The sequence below is a fragment of the Rhipicephalus microplus genome, chromosome 6 (genome assembly GCF_043290135.1).
Source record: "Rhipicephalus microplus isolate Deutch F79 chromosome 6, USDA_Rmic, whole genome shotgun sequence".
Classification (NCBI taxonomy): Eukaryota; Metazoa; Arthropoda; class Arachnida; order Ixodida; family Ixodidae; genus Rhipicephalus; species Rhipicephalus microplus.
The window spans coordinates 91,674,103-91,686,109 of record NC_134705.1 but is presented as its reverse complement, the minus strand read 5'-3'; the positions used below and the strand labels follow the sequence as shown (position 1 = coordinate 91,686,109).

At 43.5% G+C, this 12,007-nt stretch overlaps 1 protein-coding gene across 2 annotated transcripts in view; it reads left to right on the top strand.

Moving 5' to 3' along the window:
• Positions 1-1,054: 1,054 nt before the first annotated feature.
• The window catches only part of Fntb (Farnesyl transferase beta subunit), a 37,797-nt gene continuing 26,844 nt past the window's right edge, over positions 1,055-12,007 (top strand). For both annotated transcript variants that reach the window (XM_075866188.1, XM_037418963.2), the window contains exons 1-7: positions 1,055-1,284; positions 1,536-1,603; positions 2,669-2,744; positions 6,948-7,039; positions 7,863-7,912; positions 10,060-10,156; positions 11,222-11,305. In XM_075866188.1, coding sequence (XP_075722303.1) covers positions 1,174-1,284; positions 1,536-1,603; positions 2,669-2,744; positions 6,948-7,039; positions 7,863-7,912; positions 10,060-10,156; positions 11,222-11,305 — 578 coding nt within the window. In that variant the 5' untranslated portion in view covers positions 1,055-1,173. The remainder of the gene's footprint in view (positions 1,285-1,535; positions 1,604-2,668; positions 2,745-6,947; positions 7,040-7,862; positions 7,913-10,059; positions 10,157-11,221; positions 11,306-12,007) is intronic.

Here is a 12,007-nt window from a genome sequence, read left to right as displayed (position 1 = left end):
TTACATCAATCAACGGCGTTTTGAACAACAATTTTATTATTGTTTAATCACGCACAAGAGAAATCTCACCAGGCACTACCTTGGAGGTTAACAATGGCTGCTACTGGGATTGAGAGACAGCAGAAGTCGGTTTTAACACCTCCACTTCTACTAACGTTTCCTACTGGAACATGCCCATGGCTGCTAATGGGGAATGAGAGACAGGAGCATTCTGCTTTTAGTTAACGAGCACGCCGCAAACTTTTTATTGTTCAACAAAGCACAGGATAAATCTCCCACCAGCACGACCTTGCAGGTCAAAATGTAACACTTGTTACACACTACGACTACGACGGACGAATGGGTGCCGCTTTAAGGAGCTTCGCCCCTGAAAATTGTAAACGATTCATAGTACTATGTACTCTAACTATGGGAGAGCATAAATCCGTCCCGGGGTGGATATCAGATCAATATTTAGAATAAATAGTTACCAATTTAGAGTACTAGGTACTCTACCATGCGAAATCATAAAGCCATCTCGACGACATGGCACCGTCCATCCAACGGCAACAATAACCACTGTACATACCGTTTTGTCTATCGCTGTACCTTAATTGCGTCGTTGGACAAGAAGAGCTTTGGAGAATAGCCCGCTCAATTTCTACACTTTCCTTCACTTATTTGGCGAAATATATACAAAGAAATGTTCTTTTGAGCTACATGAAAATTAGTAGAAATTCCTTTAAACTTTGCGCGCATCCCTTTTATCTGAAGAATTAAAGAGAGACTTTCCTTACCCTTGAAAAAACAAAAAAACAAATTGAGAACGTGCTCTCAGTTTCGAAGTAAGGAGCTGGTAAATGAGGTGACCAGAAGTTTTTTTTTTGGGGGGGGGGAGATGGGTAGAACGCTTGTGACCTTGAAACCGTCTATATAAATAAGGCCTTGGTGCACTAAATCATACAGAATCAAAAGCCAAAACTAAAAAGAAAACGACTGTCCTAGCATAGCAAGGCTACTTCGTCTGGCAACAAAAAAAAGCATCTCACAATCCAGTCAAGTTTGAATCCAAACACACGTCGAAGTCGAAAATGGCAGCTGACAGCGTCGACTGCACGGAGGAAGGAAAAGGTGGTCGACTGTAATTTCGTGTTGCGCTGCTATATTTCTGGTACGCAAGTTTGAACAGTTATCATGGCCGAAAGCAACGGTTGTGAATATTTACCGAGGCGATGCTGTAGTCCCGCCATCGACAGTCAGCGATACGATGACGACAATTACCCAACGGCGTCATCCGAGGAGCAGGTATACGACTAACCGTGACGCGACTTTGTTATGTCGGGGGCGTAGATCGTTGTTCTGATCAATTTCATATGCCGTCTCTGTGGGCGAACATGTTGGTATCATTCAGTTTGGAAAAAAGTCTACGTGTCTATCCGTAGATGACGTTTTCTTAGTCCAATCGGAGGCAGTGTATACTTTCTAGTGTTGAAATAAACTCGATGCGAGTGGACGGCAAAGGTCTCTGTACTAACGTAGTTGTGCTTCACTTCCAGAAAAAAGTAGAGGAGTCGGTGAATGCCTTCTTCAAGACCACTCAAGCGGCAGTCAGGTTAGAAGAAGGGTAAGGCATCGCCACTCTTCCTCTGAACACGATTAGAATATGTATGTTACTTTGTATTTTTGGATTCGACCGACTGTGCGACAGCCGAACTTTTCATTCTGTTGGTAAATCAAGCAGAGAGCACTTGCCGAGGCTACGCACACACTTAGATACGTGCAAATCACCAAGGCGTTTTCGCAACATTAGCGTGTGTGTGGTCTACAGTCAGCATGTTTCAACTTTTAAAATCTTTAGGTCTTGGTAGTAAGATTCATGGTGGAAAAGAAAATGATTTCTTTACCGATTTCATCGCACTTATGTTGAAGTTAGTCTTCATAAATGAACTTTATAAATTTGCTAGTCATATTTTCAATTAGTTCTGCTACCTGTTGAACCGATACGCACAGGTAGGTCAAAACATGCAGGTGTGTTATACGAGTGTTCTAGAGGTCCTGTTTCCTCAAGATATTTTTCGTTGCTGAACAGGACTACACCTAAAATTTTCACGATATTGTAGGACTGCGGCGAACTCGGCTGGTTGGTACATGTTTCAGATGAGAAAAAACCACGTTGGACACTGGACGGTGAAAGAATGACAGATGAGGGTGCTGAACTAACAGCCATTAGTTTATTGCTAGGATATGCAATATGCGCAGAAGAGATTATTAGGTTAGTGTTCTCGTCTGTCGTTCTTTCACCGCCTCATGTCTAGTGTCGTTTGTCCCCTTCTTTACGATGTTTTAACTAGTATAACAATTACAGACTGCCATATTTTCATTGTCAGTGCTCTTGACATGGGTGCTGCAAAGTCTACGGTGTTATGTACCATGGTGCTGGCTTGTTTCTTGCCTCACACAATTAGTGTTCCTTTATTGCCCCTACAAGACATTAGAAGCATAACAAAAAAAGCAGAGCAAATGGATACAGACAGGCGTTGTCATTCGTTCTTATTTTTCAGCCCTGTTACTGTGATGTGCAGCTTAGTACCACCTAGCCTAAATGTTCACGCGAATAAGTCTACTGCAGCATTGCTTTCTGCAAGCTGACTTTACTTTGTTGTCGTTTCGACTGCCAAATTTCTTCCAGGATCCCCCGTCTCCTAAGAGAACAGCACATCGCCTACCTCATGAAAGGACTGAGCTACCTGCCCAAAGCCTACCAGGTGAGTGACTTGCCCGTTTCAATTTCGGAGCACCTTTGGCGCCTGGGATGCCGTATGCTGTTGTTGCTGGGGGTAAGGCACAACCGTCTGTGGCGTATCGAGTGTGCACTCGAGCCAAGTAGAAGTCTTCTCCCCCTTGTTCATCGAGCACATGGATGATGGTATTGAGTCTGGAGTGCTTCAGGGGCCTGGGTTGTCATATTCTGCCGTCGCTCGGTGTAACGTAGGCAATACCACGTATAAAAATAGAAAAAAAAAAGCAAGGAAGCCAGCAAGGACTAGGAAAAAAAAATGGGAATAAAAATAAAAAAGAGTAATAAACAGTAAAAAAAAAACAAATAGAGAAGGGAAGAAAGAGAAAACCAAAAAGCAACATACAAGGCCGCCCACCACCTTTAGGCTTGGCACCACTTTTGCATAACTGCCTTATTTTGTCTCTCTGTTCTTGCTCTGTTATGTAAGTGGTGTTCTTAAGTATTCTAGTTAGTTTCTGCCGTATTCCTTCCGCTCTATACCTTGTAATTGTATTGTTGTGTTGGCACATGAAACATCAAACTTCAGCATTAATTTAAAGACCTTAGGGTATGGCACTAGTTAAGCTGCCTTGCTGTCGACATGACGTGCTGTACTCTGATACCATTCACTCGTGAGCGATATTGCAGCTTTGTGATATGTCTGTCCACGGCCGGACTGGAGAGGCGCGCGCGCTTTTTTTTCTTACGGCCTTCTCATTGCGGCCTTTTACCCCGCACGCCGCGCACCCGTGGTGTCGCTGTGATCCTACTGCTGCCGCCGCCGTCGTCGGCGCGCACCGAAGGCGAGCGTGCGCTTGCTCCCCTCTCGGTCGTGCATTCTCCTATTATTTGTAACTGCCATGCACTGGTAAACACTTTCTGGCCCTTTTCCTATACAACCACCGCGCAGTTTTGTGTTGCCTAGTAATGGGTCCGAGTCGGCAAATAAATTTCCGCGCAACGTGCAGTGTTTGCCCAGAAAAGAATGCCAGGCTTTGATTTGCGTCATAATTCTGAAGCCGAAGTGCTGGTATTTCGTTTGAGCACCACTGGTATTAAAAACAACTAAGGGATGGTGCTGCACATTCGGCGAAAACAAGTATTTATTGACGGAAAGTAAAAACATACTGAGCATTTCATTCACTAATGCCGCGTTATTTGAAAACTGTCATGTCGAACACATCACTTCTTGCTGAAATAACTCCCACCTGGGACACAAATTCAAAGCCTGAAGTGTTTCCTGGAAGGCTTGTGCACATAAGTTATTGGCTTCGTGTCCTTGTCGGTTATCTTCTGGGTGTAGTTGATCAGAAGTATTCTCACAAACTTTTCGGAAATCAAGCCGGCAGACCTTATGGCGTGGCTGTTGTTGATGCCTTCCGTACAACGCAGCAGTGGCGAGTTTTCAAGATGTGGCTGAATGAGCATTCATAGCACTTGCAGCACATTTGCTCGTGGAAGGTGCACGACAGCTTTCTCAAAAAAAGAGCACAATTTTGTCCAACAGTGCCACAAACTCTGCCTTTGGACAGTGCGGCCTGTTAATATCTTGGCTTTGTAGAACCGTGTACAGAGGATCACTTCTCTCGTGCGTTTCGAGGAGAATTGAACAGGCGTCACACTCAAGGTCACTTGAGGCGATGTATCCAGCGACATAAACCAAACCAGAGTACGTGACAGAGGGTGATGGGGTGTCTGGATATTCCACGATGTCATTCAACTCCTCAGTCAGAGACTGTGGTTGCGCAGCAACCAGGTCTTCGGCATCAACACAAGGTATTGTGAGCTCCTTGCCAATTGAGGCCTCAGACTTGATAATGTGATCAAGCGCAGTCGTCACTGCCCTTGCGTCTAGGATGTCATTTCCTCCGCATGTGAATCTTATTTTTCCAAAGATGGCCTCAATAGGGTCACTGTTCAGCTTCCGCGTAAGAACGCAGTTTACACCATTCCGCAGAAGAAAACGTGCAGTTTCAACTGTAGACTTTGTCGTAAAGCGCAAGGCTTCAAATGTCTCACCAGTGAAACCATCCTTTCCTTGGGTTTTTGAGCTTTCCTAGATGCCTTCAATGTAGCTGGTGAACTCGTTTGCAAGCCAAATCAGCTGAGGGTCTGTATTCGATATCTTTTGGCAGCTGCCGGCATACGTGGTCTCATGAATATCGCACCATCGTTTGATTGTCTTTATAAAGTGAATGGTTGAACTTGCTTTGCTGAGCACGTAGAGGGTAGAGTCACCGCCTGTGTTTTCTTGGAGGTGTTCAATAGGTGTGGAGAGAACGTTTGCACCGCCTGAAGGACATTCATCTTCTCCAGGTTTGTAGGGTAGACATGTTTTTTGGTTAGGTTTCTTGCCAGTTTGACTGTCATGTCCTTCTGGTGCTCGTACAGCTTTTGAACAAATATGCCATAGATGTCCCCCACGCCGTCTGTCAGCTCTTGTTCAAGAAATTGACTCCAAACGTTTTTCGTTACGTGGCATGGGTCGAAGCTTAGAAAGATCACCCGATTGGTATCATGTGGATGCTCCACTACAGTCGATAGGCAGCCATTTCCCATCAGCTTAACCGTTGTAGTATTGGCAGAGTAATTGTCCGTAACAATGCACACAATCAAAAATCCGCAAGACTCAACAGTGATGATCACTTCCTTAGTCCGTGCAAACAGGTCTCTCCTGCTAAGTTGCTTAGTGAAATAGTATGAGCAGGGAACTCTGTAGGAGCTAGCGATGCCGTGAAGCACAAAACACAGGACCCTGTTTGCAAGGGTTTCCTTCAAGCCATCTGGTGTGTCACTGCAAGGCTTGTTTCTCAAACCAAAGACTGCGTCCGATTTCCTATCATATATGCACTTTGGCTTGATGCTAGCCTCATCAATGATTAGTGTTGCCATATGCCGCTTAGAGCTGAGTAGGGAAGCTTCAAAAACCAGTCTTTCTTTCATAGCAGGACTCATACCTGTCATTGTCGGGCTGGGTCCCATGTACCGCTGCAGCGTGCACTTTGCTGGCAGTGTCAGCAGCTGGGATGTCCGAGCGTGATGGTATCCCTTAGGCGAGCGCCACACGACACACACTCTGATTATTTCCTCTGGGTAGCACAGTCGCTTCTGCCCATAACTGTCTAGTTGATGAAGGAGAAAGATGGCCTTCTTTTCACCCTTTGCAGAATCAGCAACAACTCCTTTGACAGCAGCATGCCTCTTATTCTCCCGACAGAAAGCGTTTGCTTTGCTTGCAGCGTAAAGCTGCTGTTGGAGCTTGCTACACTTCAAACCGTGGTACACAGCTTGTTTACAAAGCCTGCTGATAAACGAAACATACACACTTACTTGCTGGGCGTCTTTATTTGTCGTTTAAGTGCAGACACTATGTTTCTTGCCAGCATAGTCGTTCTGCGATTCATAAAGGTCGACCGCATCTTTTGGCTCCGCTTTTCGCTTACTTGATTTTGGAGCAGGGACAGAACATCTAGATGCGGGCTCCTTACGAGGCTTCTTGGCACTCGGCACAAGGTAGCTTGGGTACTCGTCGAACACTGTTGGCACAACACCAGGTAGAAGTTTCCTGATTCAGCACCCAGGCACATTGTCAGTGGAGAGGAAATGCTGGCTACAAACGACAGTTGGTGCCGACTTGTCGTTAACAAACAAATTTTCCCTTGAAATGTTTTTTCAGCCACTTAGTGACCAGCTCTGCATCACTCGGGAATTGATGAAAGAAAATGCTTCTAGTCGTACTGGACTACGACTTACAGGGCGGAACGCAACAGTACACCATGGTCTCGCTGGCCGGTTCACAGCAACCGAATCACAGCTCCGCATTGCAAGACATATCTCTTAGAGTGCAAAAGCTAAGAGTCAAAGGTACTCAAATCACGACGTATCTGGCTTGTGGCATCCACTCTATCGAACGATGCAACACCCGACATAAAAAGACAATGTCAGGACAGCAGTAGGAAGAAGCTCCCCAAACTACAAACGCTACAATTACAGCAGGGTCGCTGCGCCCTCACGCGGTGAGCGGCGACGTTATCCACGGATACGCGCTTTCATTGCACCCAAAGCGATAGCGAAGGCTGTAAGAAGGAAAGCGGGCGCGTCTCTCCAGTCTGGCCGTGGTCTGTCGCTGCTTCATGAATTAGATTCTGGCAACAGAGAACTGACAAGCGATGTGGTTTTTTTTCTCCAGGATCTCGACGCCAGCCGCCCGTGGTTATGCTACTGGATTCTCCATGGCCTGGAACTCTTAGAGGTCACCCTCTACTCGGAAATGAAGACAAGGTGATAAACCTTTTTGTCGGTCTACTTTGTCACATATTAGCGCAGTCCTTAGAATGACCAAGCCACATAGAACTTTTCTTCTTCTTGTTGTCACTTGTTCAGGTAGTTAAGGTCTGAACACGTGTTTCAGGAAAGCCTTTTTGTCTGTTTTTAGAATGAGTACGTTTCAATAATTTTCTGCACTAATTGAAGAAGTGAGCTGCACATGTGCAATGTTTTTCAAATTCTCAAACACTGGTTGCGGCTGAAGCTGACCAGCAGTTTTGTCTTCTTCAAAGCTGCAACTGACTGCTTGTCAAAAGATTGGCTCCAGTGGTACCCAGTTTTCAAGAATTCTTCATATCTTCAAGCTCGCATGTTTTGCCAAACTTTCGGGTTATTCAAATGTTATTCAGATCAAGATACTGTGTGGGCATGTTTGGCAACGGAAGGAGAATTGCAAGCATTTTGTACATATATCTGTTTCATTTCTAAGCAGTAGAATGATGGAGTTGAAAATTTTGAGAACACAAATACTAAAGCTTTCGTTCCAATGCCAATCGCTCAGCAACAAACTGCACAAAAGCTTTGTTGCCATTGTTGTTTCACTAGGTTTCCAGAGCTCTCGTTGCTGTACTTTTGTGTGCTTCTGTGTCGCACATTTGTATCTTCATGCCTTAGGGCTCATTTTAATCTTACAGCTAGCTTTCTGAAAAACCTTTATTGACTGACTAGGGGCTGAAGTTGTATTTCACATAAGCTATCATCATTATCAGTCTATGGCCTAAATGTCCTGTTCAATTTTATCAGAGTTCACGTTTGCCAATTCTTCATACCATTTCAGCGTTGCCGACTTCTTGGGGAAGTGTCAGCATCCTGAAGGAGGCTTTGGCGGTAAGCGTTCGTGTAATCTTCTCTAGTTCGCTCACTTTCTGTCACTTCAACCGACGTGCGAGTCACTTTTTTGCAGTTTGCATGTGAGGGAAGGCATCACCACTGCTCTCTTGACATACAAGCATGTAAGACGAGCATAGATGTCACCAGATTTTCACACCGGTTCAAGTAATATTTGCTGCATTAAAAATAAGAGTTGAAAATTCGGCAATTTCAATGAGTGAGAGGTGCTGTTTTAGTTTTTTTGCCTACAATATTTCCAAATCAGTTCCTAAAATGTAAAGCTTTGGGCTTGTAAATTTATAACTTCGATGAATAAAAGCAAGTTTCACTACAAGCCAGTTTCGCGAGTGGCAGGCTAGTTTTTATGCGATGTGCAATGCCCGTCAGTAAATTTATTTATAACATGGTATGCGTATGCACCATAAGAGCAGTGCTTGTGTATGTAGCATACTGAGCCGCTTTGCATTCAATGAATAATGTTTAACGCATAAATTGCTGCCCTAATTATTGGGCTAATTTTGGAGTCAATGCTATCAGATTGACACAGGTACATCCTCTCTTGTTAACATCATTGCCACCACTTGTTTGACTTGCGAAAAGTTGAATTGTACAGCTAAAAATACGAGAAGTACGTCTGGTTGTGCAAAAAAAATAAAGAAGACAACATTTAACATAACTGAAGTCAGTATGTTCCGTCAATTTCTGCCGTTACTGCATCTAAAGAAATCAAAATTGATATTGATAATCCTCTTATGTAATGCTGTTAGTTTCTCGCCTTAAGTTGAAAGGTAAGAGAAAGCTTTAGAGGCAAACTTATAAGGATACCTCTTGTTGAGGCAGTTACACAAAACTTGTGCCACATAATTTGCCAAGTGCCTAACATTTCTGAATTGTACGAAATAGTCGTTTCATTTCTCTAAAAAATTCTTTATAGTTTAGAATTAAATTGAGTAGCATATGTGAAATTGGCTGTTTAACATTTGTTGTTTGTGTAAATTGTAAGGATCTCTTCATGGCTTTGTCAACACGTGCCACACGTTGTGCTTATCTTTCTTCAGGCATTTTTTTCTTCTTTCTTGTGTTTGCACCGGATAATTGGGTGAATTAGTTGGTTATGCTTGTCTGTGTGACTTCAGCACACAAAAACTTGTTGACAAGGACGGATTCAGTGGGCACACAAAGCACAGTGTCCACTGTTTGCCCGTGTTAACAAGTTTTTGTGTGCTGGGATCACAATGGCTTGTGTTTGCTATTTCTTGTGCTCTTATATTTTTCTTGACTTCTGTCGCACGTCTCTGCGGTTCCGGTATGTGAACCGGCCCCGACGCAGTGGGCTGGGGCATTTCCATTTTTTCAGCCGAAAGCTGCGTGATTCCAAACTGTAGTTAGACTAAAAGACCTTGTCAGGCTTTAACTTTTGTACTTAGTTCAAATTCCTATCTCACAAATAAATGTCACTACCTTAAAGAAAGAATAAGAGAAAAAAAGACACTATGTCATCAATATTGCTATTGGGAGCTTTGTCCTGTGTCCACTACTGCACGAAGGCCTATCTCAATGATTGTCAATTTACCCTATAATTTCCCATCCCGTAATAACCTTTCCATTGCTCCAGCTGACCACTGGTTATTTGTCTTACGCATTGCGTGGCTGGCCCAGCTCCATTTCTATCGCTTAATGTCAACAGGAATATTTGCCATACCTGTTCGTTGTCCCACTTATTCTGCGGTCTTGTAAAGTCTTAATGTTATTCCTATCATATTTCGTTCCCTTGCAAACAGCATGTATGTTTTGTCTGTCACGGCGGATCAGCGGTAATAGGGCTTGGCTGCTGACTCGAAAGTTGCAGGTGGGATACCGGCTGCAGCAAGTCGCATCTCAGTGAAAGCAGAATAGTAGCAGCCCATGTTGTACTGTGGGATGTCGGTGCACATTAAAGAACACCAGGTGGTCGAAATTTCCGCCGCCATCCAGTGCCGCATCCCTCGTAATCATGTCAAGTTTTGGGGCATAAATCACCAAATAATAATAAATTTTGTGTACACCTTAGCGTTTTCTGTAGTTTATTTTATCTACAAAGCTGCTGATTCATATGTTATTATTTGTCGTTACATCATTAATATCTTGCCACAATCTCCGCTCAGGCGGTCCCGGTCAGGAAGCCCATCTTGCACCAACGTACGCTGCAGTGAACGCACTCAGCATACTGGGCACTGAAGAGGCTTACAGGGTCATTAACAGGTAAGCGAAAGACACTGTTGTATCGATTATTACTTTTGGATGCAAAATCTAATGCCAGTGATCGTATTCTCAAGTAATCGCGATTAGCTCACGTTGGTAAACTTCGCAATGACAAAAGCGCAACCAGAGCATAGACTGAGAAAGAACACAGGTTAGAGCGCTTACTGGCAACTGTAAGGTCGGCAACACGGGGCGACTGAGGACAACGAACACACTCAACCCATGCCGCACAAGAACTGTTTTATTTCGATGACAATTGTATTTATAAATGTCAGAGGTGGCGCCATCTCTTGATAACAGTTGAACATAACTAAATTCACCTGGTGTCGCCCTTCAACACCACAGCAACAAGATTCTTATTTCAGAAAAAAACACTCATATATGCATGCAATAGATGCACATCATCACTAAGCAGTGTTATTACCTAGAGCAACATCATTCAATGGGTAACTGCATTATAAAAGGTCTTGCATACAGTCACAATGCACGTATGAAACTTGAAGTCATGAACAATCAATCATATCCCATTTAAAAAAGCCGACTGAGAATATTGTGATCCGTCCACAATAGTGCTCCAGGCGGCCATGTTTGTGGCAAGCAGTAGAAGATGCAACTTGCTGGAAAGCAGACGTGCAGCCATGGCAGTCTCGTTTCGATGGAGGTGAAATGGTTGAGGCTCGTGTACTGCGCGGTGTCGGTACAGGATGTATAACGCCAAATGGTCGAAATTCTCAGGGCCCTGCACTGTACAGCGTGCCTCATAATGATATCGTGGTTTTGAGATGTAAGATTCCTGATAATATAATCAATAATAATAATATTGTTATTAATAATAATGTTATTACTATATTATTATTGTTATTATTACAGGCCCGTTTCTTTGTATTTCTTATGGATGTGTACAATAAAGTATTATTATTATATTATTTTTATATTATTATTATTATTATTATTATTATTATTATTATTATTATTATTATTATTACTATTGAAAACGGACAATGGCTAGCGTAATCACTTGCTATTGTGTGTCTGACTTGAGAGTGACATGGGCTTTGACTGCAGGCAAACGCTGTACAGTTTTCTGAGGCGAATGAAGCAGCCGGACGGTTCCTTCATCATGCACGATGGGGGAGAGGCCGATGTCAGGTAAGCGTTGTTAAGCATCGACGTATAAATGTTTCTCTTGAAAAGTGCTTGACCTCATCCCTCACCTTATCTTTGTGGTTTTGTATGGCGGGGACAGACCCACCATTTTATTGTTTGGTGGTTGTGGTGTTACGCTGGCAAGAATGTTGTCGCTGGTTCGATTCCACACCGCAATGGCCATGTTTTGATAAAAGCACAATGTAAAAAAATTCAGATGTATGTAGGTTAGCATTGAAGAACCACAGTTCAATTAGTTAATGCTTGATTAATTAGTAAAATTTTGGTGCAGCAAGAGATGACCGACGAGGTTGTCAAACGCTGGTGCACAGCAATAGTCTTTTTTCAAAGCTCTAACGCTAAACTTTTGTGCGATGTTGTAAAACCAACTAACAGGGTCTGCATTGTGCAATTGGCACAATAATGGTTCAGCTCTTTTGATATAAACGTGCGCAATAAGTGAACCCCATTGTGTGGTTTCATACTAGGGTACAAATCAAGAAAAGCCTTTTTGCCATCAAAAAACCCCCCACCATCTATCCAACGATATCACTGTGTCATCGTAACACTGCGGTTGACTGTCTTCGTACACCCTCACGAAAAAAACGGGAAAGCATGGTCTTCACACTCAGGAACCTCAACCAAAATTCTGCCCTCCCCTGTTCGTGAAAATCTATTGGTAGTGTCAGGAAGATTGTGCACTTA